This window comes from Meles meles, chromosome 5 (assembly GCF_922984935.1).
Source record: "Meles meles chromosome 5, mMelMel3.1 paternal haplotype, whole genome shotgun sequence".
Taxonomy (NCBI): Eukaryota; Metazoa; Chordata; class Mammalia; order Carnivora; family Mustelidae; genus Meles; species Meles meles.
The window spans coordinates 95,857,984-95,869,169 of record NC_060070.1 but is presented as its reverse complement, the minus strand read 5'-3'; the positions used below and the strand labels follow the sequence as shown (position 1 = coordinate 95,869,169).

Genomic DNA, 11,186 nt, shown 5'->3' with positions numbered 1-11,186 from the left:
TACTGCTTCTAAGTAAGTTTCTCTGGGGGGAGGGGGCAGGGTCAGTTTAAGTTTTACTGCACAAACAACAAAATGGCTTTTAACCAAGATGGAGTCGCTCTGGCTAAATAGGTCCTTACAGGTCCCATGAGAAAGGCAGAAGCTTCCAGGTTCTATAACTGGGGAACATGGTCAAAAAAAAAAAAAAAAAAGTCATGTTTAATTACTGTTGAATCAGCTAGTTCCTCCCAAACAAGGCTTCTTTCCTCTTGATTAAGGACAAAATCAGTCCTAAAGACTAAGGCAAGTCTGATCCTAAATTTTTAAGATCAGGCAACCTCACCTAGAAGAAAACGCTAGAGTTCAAGTAAGTTCATCGCATATTGGAGACCCTTGCTATACACACTGATTAAAACATAAAATAATAGGGTTTTTTTCTGTTTAAAAAAATCCTATTGGGGAGAACTTGTTATTTTTAAGAGCTTTTCTATTGAGTTCCATTCGGGCAGAGCTAGACAGCAGTAGTGGATTTTGAGGTGGGACGGACAGTGGATAGAAGGAAGAAGCAGCTCTTCCTTAAAGCAGTCTGAGACCTCAATAGATAAAGCTAATGGGGAAGGAGAGGAAGCAAAGCTGGGCTGGATCCACAGGGCCTGAGCAGCCGCTGGGGTCCCAGAGTTCACAGGGGCTGGGGAACTGGCACTTGACCTGGGCCATGAGCACAGTCTAAGGAGTCTAGGATACTACAGGGTGTAGCAGCCCAACACTTGACAATGACAATCGATCCCAAGCAGCTAACCAACGAAGCAGGGCTCCATCCAGGCCATGGGACAGTCTCCAAGGATGAACCTGTCCAGAGGCGAAGTCGAGGCTCTGGTCCTGTAAGGTGGACTACAGAACAGGGAACATCACAGTGTGACAAGGGTTCAGTAAACCTGACCCGGCCAATATAGGAGATAAAGGGCATAGAATGCGCTAAAGACACTCAGGACTCAGGACCCAGGATTCATCCTTGGCACCCCTAACCCGGATTGATAGCTGCACATCACATGCCCTAAGCGGCTGGGTATATGATGCTCTGAGTGTGCTTTCCAAATGGCTGGACTTAGCTCAGAAGTGGGCAGAGTTGAGCTGATAAGTAAAAGGCTTCAGTACCATAGTGACTGAAGCTGGGAGGCCAGGGCTGAAGCATAGATGATCTACAGAGAGCTTGGGGCAGAGGTGACCCCACTGACCTCAGAGGTGGCCCCACTGACCACGGTACTAGCAGAAATAGGAAACCCAGAGCCTGCAGCTTAGACCACCGCTCCAAGGTTTAAAGAAAGATATTTGCTTATATTTGAAGCACTTGTCTTTGAGTTCATTTTAGACATTGAGAGTCAAGATTGGAGAGGAAGGGAACTAAGGACATGTGGTCTGGGGCCAGAAAGACAAAAGATGTCCTTGAGGCACCCAGTGACATGGTCCCACCCCATTCGCTAGTCCTAGCTTCGCTGTGTGATTACTACTGCACACAGAAGTGCTCGTGAGAGAGAAATGACTGAGAATTCCCCTTGTATTTCTTCTCCGGGAGCTTCTGAGGTCAAAGAATTGGAGATTCAGGATCACAGCCAACCTTCCTTCCTCTTTGTCTGCTGTCACAGGTGAGGACACGGGATGACAGAAAGGTTGACTTTTCTTAGATCCCATGCCTGGTAGTCCTCAGGCATTCCCAGAGTTTATAGCAGGCGCTAGAGCCTGAGATTTTCCCTGTTTGTCTTTACTATATAATCATTCTAAAAATGAAGAAGAGCACTAGACTGATTTTAAAGGGGTCTCACTCCTCAAGTAAACAATCACATCTCAAAGTCTATTCTTTCTGGGTGGCCATGCTCAAGGTCAGGAGGTGTGCTCCCTCTTTTCAGGGTTCTAAGCAGCCTGCAAGGTCACTGATTGGCACGTCTCTAATAATAGCTGAGGAACCTGACACATTTGGATCTCAGATTACTTTGCTGCAATGTGACTTAGTAAAAAAAAAAAAAACCTACTTCTATAGGACACGATGTATCATTAAATGTTAGAAAATCTTCACCAACACTCTCAGTCTACCTTGCAGAACATTCAGGCTGTCAATTGCTTCAACTCACTCTGCACAAAGAACGGCCATAGTGCATCAGTAACAACAGTATAGGACGCGTGGTGTCATTGGTCACATGCCCTGGAGAACAGACTCTGAGACAGAGGTTTGCTTTCATGAAGTTTTGCGGGGAGTGATCGAGGGAATAGCCATGATGGAAGGAGGCAAGCCGGAGAGGGCAGAGGGAGAATAATCCGTGGTGCATTGGCAACAGAGGCCTCCACCACTGATCCCAAAGGAAGCCTAGAGTTGGGTGGCCCCTCAGAAATGTTCCAAATCTAGGGAAGGGTGCTGACCCTTTACATGCAACATCACTAAGTCCTTAGATGCAAGTTGACTCCAGTAGGACCTTAGCAGAGGCAGCTTCCTTCAGTCCTTGCGGAGCAACGTGAGAGAGGAACTGGGCTGTGAGCCATCAGCCAGCAACACTCCTGGCAGCTGGAGGAACAAGTGTCTCGGGCCTGAAGGGAGACTCCACAATGCGTCGTGGCACCAGCGACAAATGCTTCCTTCAAGAATATAGACGGGTGACCCATTTCACAGCCAACGTTTTGCAGAATGGCATCACATCTTTGTCTTCATCTACTCTAGCAGTTGCTCCGATGCTCTTTGCAAATGGTAGGCTTCAGTAAATATTAGGATTAGGTTTGTCTGAAATGAAATATGGCACTATAATGACGGATACATCTTGTTGATCATTTGTTGACCATCGAATGTACAAAGCCAAGAGGGAGCTTTAATGTCAACTAGAATTGGGGTTGATTATGAGGTGTCCATGTAGGCTCATCATTTGTCACAAATGTACCACTCTGGCTGGGGATGTTGATGATGGGAGAGGCTGTGCATCTTTGGGGACCAGGATGAATATGAGAAATCTCTTTACCTTTCTCTCAATTTTACTGTGAACTTAACACTGCTCTAAAAGAATTCTTTTTTTTTTTTTTAAATCTCTGGCCATGTGTATTAACCTACTAGGAGTTGTCATAACAAAATACCACAGATTAGGTAGCTTCAACAACAGAATTTTATTTTCTTGCAACTCTGGGGGACAAGAAGTCTGAGATCAAGGTGTTGCTGGGCTAGTTCCTTCTGTGGCCTCTCTCCCTGCCTTGCAATGGCCCTTCTCTTTGCATCCCCACATGGTCTTCCCTCTTTACGTATCAGTGTCCTGACATTTTCTTCTTATAGGGACACCAGTCATGTTGGTTTGGGCCCACCTTTATGTCCTCATTTAAACATAATCACTTCTAAAAAGGCCTTGTTTCCAAGTACAGTCACATATTGAGGAACTGGGGGTTAGGACTTCAACATAGGACTTTTAGGGGACACAACTGGCCTATAACAGCATGTGGGAAGGGCTCATGCTTTCACGACCATTTTGTAGACAGAGAAACTGAGCCCAGGATATCCATGGCTATGCTGCACAGCTCATGTTACCCATCTCCATGGTTTGTCTTCTCAACTGTAATAGGAGTGTCCAGCCGTCTTTCCCCAAGGAACCCTCTGTACTCATTAGCTTTACCACGGGAGAGCCCTTACCACTAATATTCCACGAAGCTTGCTTTAAATTGCGGAATTAAGTGACTAAGTCATTCAAGAACAGAATTTATCTTCTCCATTACTCTGCAAATTATTGTTATCCTATACCAAGTCCTTTACTTTCTTGCGCCAGGCTCCAGATTCAGTTTTGATTGTCGTTCCTGAGGAAGATCCCTCGCTCTCAAACCCTGTCCCCATCCCTATCCTGTGACCAGGTCAACCCACTAGAAGGACATTTGACGTTCTCCTCCAGTCCTTGCTCATGAGCCCAATGAAAGTCCTAGTAGGTAAGTCCTCGATTCCACTTCTCCAGTTCACACGCTGCCCCGTCTGCTATACAGACCCAAAGACACCTTCAAAGGAAAGGCAGTGCATTCACACTCCCATCCCCAGACAAAGAGAGGGATATGACACGGGAACTACCATTCCTCAAGTGTCTGCCATCTGCTAGACACCGAGAAGGTGCTTTTATAGACATCGCCTTCTTCACTCTCCACCATGCCATAAAGTGTGGTTTAGATTGCCACGATTTTATGGATGAGCATTTTTGGAGAACCCTAGAGGCTAATAGCCTGCCCAAATCACCCCATAGAATGTAGAAAGGACAGAATTGAAACACACATTTGATGTTCAAAACCTGTCTTCTTGGAGCACCTGGGTGGCTCAGTGGGTTAAGCCTCTGCCTTCGGCTCAGGTCTTGATCTCAGGGTCCTGGGATCAAGCAGGCATCTGGCTCTCTGCTCAGCAGGGGGCCTGCTTCCTCCTCCCTCTCTGCCTGCCTCTCTGCCTACTTGTGATCTCTGTCTGTCAAATAAATAAAATCTTTAAAAAAAAAAAAAAGGAAAGAAAGAAAGAAAGAAAGAAAGAAAGAAAGAAAGAAACCAACATACAAAAAGACTCCTGAAGTAAATAAAATTGGTTAAAAAAAATACAAAAAAATCTGTCTTCTTTCCACTGGCCCACACCGCGTATTCATGAAGGGTCTCACAGAGCCAAGCCCCCCCAGATCCCCAGGCCCAAAGGCTGAGGTGTGGACAGTCCCTACTCCCTGAATGTCAGAGCCCATTCCTATGTCAGAACCAAAGTTCTATCCACTGTCTTAAAATGTCTTCTGTACCTTGATTGTTTCCTGCTTACTAAGTTTCAACGTTCCTCATGCGTTTTATCAGCTGAAATCTTTCCTCTGCTGGTCCTCAGATCCTGCACTGAGGCCTCTTTGATCTTAGAGGAAGCTGAGGGAAAGGGGCAGGATATGAGTTCCATTCTCTGCTTGCCTCTTTCAGTGGTTCCACTCCTTGACTGTGTCCCGGGGGTCCTGTATTTCTCTGGAAACCAAGTCCCCACTCCCTGAGCAGATTGTTACCTCTTGAAGAGCTGGGATGGGAAAGCAGACACCAAGTAAAAGCCACCTCTTCTGTTTGTCATGCAGACTTCCAGCCACACCTCTCAATGGAATGAATGGGATTTGGGAAGGTTAGAAAAAATGATAAAATATCACCTGGCCCCATAATGCAGTTGAAAAGTGGTTTCTCTGGGCGCCTGGGTGACCCAGTTGGTTAAGTATCTGACTCTTGATTTTGGCTCAGATCATGATCTCAACAGTTGTGAGATTGAGCCCAACGTCAGGCTCTGCTCTCCCTCTGCCTGGTACCCACCCTTCTCTCCCTCTCTAAAACAAACAAAGAGTAGAAAAATGGATTTCTCAATGGGAGTACAACCATTGAATCACTGAGATGTGTTCAGAAATGAGAATTAGCAAAAAGGAAAAATTCCTAAGAGAAATTTTGTCTTTAAGCTGAACTGCTCAGGGCTAAGATATTTCTGCCTTAGATTCACTCCTGGCTGCTGGCATATTATATCCCTAATGCCATTGACCAGTTTGCATTGTGTGATGGTTTTTAAAAATGCAGAATGTTCCCCAAATATGCACTAAAAAGATGGAGAGCTTGGGAAAATGTGGAAAAGAAAAGAAACTAAATGCTATTATCATAGGAAATTATTAACTTGACCTTGATACAACACCAAGTAAATCTACCTAACTAAAGGCAATTATTTGGTTTGGAATTACGTGATGCTCTGGAATTTCTAAATCTCAGGGGGTTGAGAGAAGTAAAACTTGTTTTCATAATAGCTAGAGTCAAAAAGGAAATGTGGGTCAATACATTAATGCTCAGGAAATTTTACAAATAGTGAAGTTAGATTCATGTCCCTCATTACGAATGATTTATTCTAATTTTATAAAAGGGGAACAATGTCCGAATGACTGAAATTTTTCAGCACTAAAATATTACTGCTTGATTTGAAACCAATTCTTATCTTATTTCTAAACTATCAACACTAAAGTTTCTGAAAGCAGGCCTGCAAAGAAGTACTTGTGTGTGTGTGTCGTGAAAAGGGGGTGACTGGCCTTTACAACTTCTGCTTTGATCAATTTGCACCCCTCCACACACACACAGTCATTTTCAGCCCTACCCAATGGCTACCCTTCTATTGCCCAATGGCAATAGAAATTTCACTGAGCATGTCTGAAAGACGGTAGTGCTGTTTGCCAAATATTTCTAGGTCCTCACCTTGTAAGTACATGGTAGGATTACATTCCTGGGCCTCCTGTGTGTCTGTCCAGTGGGTCCAGGTAGATTGATAAAAGAATTGTACCCAAGAATGTACCATACCAGTGGGGCCATCCACCTTGAATGAACTCACACATGAGCAAGTTGTGAAAAGTAAATGTTTTTATTTTTATTTCTAAATTTTTTTATGTATAGGGGTTTAAACACATATACACATAATAATAATAATAATGATAATGATAATAATAATAATACCTACAAGAATATTTTTAAGTATCACAAATAAGGAACCTAAAGTCCTAGGAGCAAAATTATTTTACTCAAGGTCTCAAATAGACTAAAATCAGAAACACATTTAAAAGTCCTCTTATTTTAATTCTGTTCCCTATTTTTAGGAAACCTACCATAATTTAACTGTCTCCAAAGTAGAGTTGGTATTTCTGCTGCCACCCCCCGACTCCACTCCCACCCCCGCCCCTCCCCTGACACTGGATCTAACTTCTGTCCCCCAGAGCAAGCATGATCCATGCACAATGACAATGGCGGGTTTATGGGGCCACAGAGCAGGCCTTGGGCGTGAAAACACACCTCATCCGGTGGAGACCCAACAGCTCCAGCCTTGTCCAGAAGCTCAGAAAATGGCTTGCTGTCTTAATTTTGCCAAGGTTGACCAAGAAGCCAGGTGCCTGTGAGTCATGGGTCCGTCAAAGAGTCAGTGGTTCTAGCTCCTTCAAGCCCAGTCACCACACGTCATTCTCATTTTCCCCTCAGCAAACATTTTCGCCCTGACAGCTTAGGTGTCACTCCTGGCCAGAAGAGAACGTCTTCCAAGGAAACTTCGTTGTCCCTCATGCCAGCCTCCCTCTCCCAGAGCTTCACTCTCAGTCTAGGACACGGAACATCCATGAGGAATGGAGTGGCCTAGGCAAAATGGTTGGAACACACGTTAACAGGAAGAATAGTTGTCATTTACTGATAACTTAATTTGAGCCAGGCCTCATTCTACAAGTTTTGAATATGTTAGCTCACTGAATCTTGAGACCATCTTGGGAGGTATGTACGATTATTAGACCCATTTCACGGATGAGGAAACAGAGGCACAGAGGCATCAAGCAATCTCCTCAAAGTCACACAGTTGGAAGGCTATTCTCCAAAGCTTCCTTTTTCTGTGCCCTCTGCCTTCTCCATGCTGCTCCTTCAGCCCTAAACTCCGTCCCCAGAGCCCTCTCACCTTCTTTGGCTACCTAAGCTTGGTCTCTAGAATGACTTGCTCCTCTGAACTTACAACTTTACATACAAAACCGTGTTGTTGCTTCTCTGAGGCATTGGCTCAGTCAGTCTCATGTCTTACTGTGCGATGAAGAGTTCTGCATCCTTTGAGGTGAGTTCAGGCATAAGCAAATACGTGGAAGGGATTTTCCAGGAACTGAAGAGACTTCCCGGTCACACTGGAGTATCACTGGAGAAACAGGCTCTGTTTGCGTCCGAGTAAAGGCCCGCCGTCCATATGAACAGCAGAGGGCGCTGTGCGGCTGTGCCTTCATAATAAGCCTGTCCTCTAGCTCCCCCTCTCGTCTGCCTCCAGAAGGGGATTCCTTCAATTAGAATCTATAACTAAAGCAAATTGCCGAGTTTGCACACCTCTGCAGTTCTTCCATGATCTCAAGATCTAACAAACCTTTCCTAACCTCGTTTCTTTTTTTTTTTTTAAGATTTTATTTATTTATTTGACAGAGAGAGATCACGAGTAGGTAGAGAAGCAGACAGAGAGAGCGGAGGAAGCCGACTCCCTGCAGAGCAGACAGCCCGACGGGGGTGGGGGGGGGGGGCTTGATCCCATGACCTGAGCCGAAGGCAGAGGCTTTAACCCACTGAGCCACTCTGAGCCACTCAGGCGCTCCCCCCGCCCCCAACCTTGTTTCTAAGAGCAATCAAACTCACTGGGTAGGTGGAGCTTCCACCCATGCTCAGGGTTTCAAGTCTCTGCAAGTCCAATTCGGAACTCCTCCCCACCCCCCCGCCTCCCCCCTTCCCCCCCCCCCCCCCCCCCCCCCGTCTCACCAACGGACTTCTGCCTATCTCCTCAGATCCCATCAGCCTTCAATTTTGTGCACTGATTTAAGGCCTGAAATACTGCCTTTTCCTTGTGTCTTAGGAATAGTTAGGAATACTGCCTTGGGCTGCACCTGCACTGCATTTACGAAACACCCGGTGCAGCTGAGCTGTAATTCTGACCTTGACTGGCTGGAGCTCCTCTCTTTTTCTGCTGAAAGACCCACACCCCAGTGCTGCTAGGTCTCCATTTACTTAGAGTACATTTCCTACTCCTGATGTCTAACTTGTTGGCCCCTAACGTGGTCTAAACCTCATGTCAGCCACTGGTCCTGATCCTTCTGGTTCCATGTGTGTCCAGATATAAAAATCACAGCTCCAATTACTGAGAAAATTCAATAGGAGAGAGCCATCTATGAAGGATATGAGGGGAAAAATGCAACCCTCAGTTCATCCCCCACCTCACAGGTTCAAAAGTAGAAGTTGAAGAATCAGGAGGCAAGGATTTCTTTGGAGAGTTGTTAATACACTCCCACCTCCTTCTTCCTCTTTCTCCCAAGTGCCTGTGGAAGCTTTGTGCACCTGCCCCATCACAGGAGTGCAGTCCAGATCCTGCATTCTATGGGTCTTCTCCAATTTTTACTATAGCCACCCAGGTATGCCCAACTAGCTGGAGATTAGACTTCAACCATACCTCTCTTCTCTAGAATGGCTAGATTTCGGATCCCCAAGAGCCAGAATCTCCTCCAGTCTAACAAACTTCCTAAAGCAGGTCAAACTGGGACTTTACTGGAAAGGTCAGCTTGCACAGATCATCTGAATTACCTCCTGGTAAGTGACTGATCAAGAAATATAGTGATGTTCCACTATGGAGGAGCTCTACAGACTAGAAAATGGGCAGAGGTGGGAGAGAGAACCCTTTTAAAGGACTCTGATATCCCTCCTTGCTTCTTTTACAGTTCTAATATAAAAATATAAAATAAAATATAATATAATATATAAATGTAATATATTTATACATATAAATAATATAAATAATAGTAATAGTATTAATAATAAATAATATAAATAATTTATACATACAATTTATACATATAAAATAATATAAAACCCAATGTGAGGATGATTAAGTAAGTATTATATGCCAGTGTTTTCCCAGCACCCCACAAATGGCAGTCAGTGGATATGACTTTCTTTCCCTTCCTCACCCTGGGACCATGAACCAAGGTCCCACAGCAGCACAACGTGAGGTTTGTAGGCTCTGTAACACAGCGGGTCCCTTAAGAGTTCTACCAACTCAGAATGTCTTTGACTCCATGAGATTCTTTCAACTCTCCGCTTTGCCCCATTGTTTGCTATTCGGCCCTGACTCAGAAAGAGAAGGAATGTAAAAGAGGATGTACCTCTGCCAGATGGTGTTTAAACAAATTGGAGACTCATCTGTATCCATGTTCAAAGGCCATGAAACCTCTCCAAGACAAAACTGTACCCAGCTTGAGCCCCCCCCTCCCACCTACATCTCCCTACTACCTCTCAGGATCCTGGCTGCCAGTGTGTTACTGATCTCCCCTTCACAGATGCCTAATATTTGTTTTCTCCTAATTTCATCTGTGGAGAAATATGTCTCAGAGTTTGGCTGTGGGGCAACTAGCTCTCTGCAATTCTAACCCACACCCCCTTAGGGATGATTCTGGGCTCTACTTCACTATGGAAGGACTGGCTTGTTGCTTTGTGATTTCAATCAATTAAGTCTTCCTTCTCAACAATGAGGTTATTAGAAGTGTCACCACTCACTGACAAGATGGAACTAGGGTGTGTGACTACTAGAGACAGCAAGGGTGTATCCTCTGTCAGTGTAGATGTGATGATATCATTTTTCTCACTGAGGAAAGGAAAGTACATTTAAGAGTTGGTCATATAAGAATAAAAAATACTAACTCAGAGGGATACATGCAACTCAATGCTTATAGCAGCATTATGTACAGTAGCCAAATTATGGAAAGAGCTCAAGTGTCCATAGACTGATGAATGGATAAAAAAATAATTATTGTATATATTACATTATATATTTTACATATATATGTGTGTGTATATATTAGCCATAAAAAAGAATGAAATCTTGCCATTTGCAATGACATGGATGGAGCTGGGGAGTATTATGCTAAGTGAGTAAGTCCATCAGAGAAAGACAATGATTTCACTCATATGTGGAATTTAAGAAACGAAACAAAAGAATAGAGTGGGATAAAGGAGAAGGGGAGGCAAACCAAGAAAGAATTTCAACTATAGAGAACAAACTGATGGTGACCAGAGAGAGGTGGGCAGGGGGGTGAGTGAAATAGGTGACGGGGAGGAGGAGGGCACCGGGTATTGTATGGAAGTGTAGAATCACTATATCGTACACCTGAAACTAATATTACATCGTATATTAACTAACTGGAATTTAAATAAAAACTTTTTTAAAAGATTTAGACATATGCACTGAGATGACATAGGTTTTAAAGATGTGCATATTTTCGTTTATGCACTGGGCAATAAAGCAGTTACTAAGCTCTGAAAGATCTGTCCACCTGTTCCCTCCCCATCTCACTCCTGCATCACACCATAGGCAATCGCGTGCTCACAAGGGCATTAAGGAGTTTGTCACAACTTGAAAACGAAGATTCTCCTTGAGTTTTTAATACTCACATCTCGTCTTCAACGATTCATTAATTTAGATCCATTGGTTGGGCTTAAAGATGCATTCTAAATGGAAAAAAAAAAAGTAACAGTGATCTGAGTAAGTAATGGCATTGAAAAAAGTTTATTTATATTTATGTATATGACTGCCTAGAGATAAACATGTAAAAATGGAAACATGAAAAGAAGCATTCGAAATGACACAGCTACACAGAACAAAATAACATTTCATTGAAACTAACATTGTTAGC

At 44.0% G+C, this 11,186-nt stretch overlaps 1 protein-coding gene across 1 annotated transcript in view; it reads right to left on the bottom strand.

Moving 5' to 3' along the window:
* Nucleotides 1-6,713: 6,713 nt before the first annotated feature.
* ADGRF4 (adhesion G protein-coupled receptor F4) overlaps nt 6,714-11,186 on the bottom strand; it is a 29,810-nt gene continuing 25,337 nt past the window's right edge. The window contains exons 9-10 of the mRNA XM_046006831.1: nt 10,945-11,001; nt 6,714-7,125 (exon numbers count right to left, since the gene is read on the bottom strand). Of these exons, the coding sequence (XP_045862787.1) occupies nt 10,954-11,001 (48 nt within the window). The 3' untranslated portion in view covers nt 6,714-7,125; nt 10,945-10,953. The remainder of the gene's footprint in view (nt 7,126-10,944; nt 11,002-11,186) is intronic.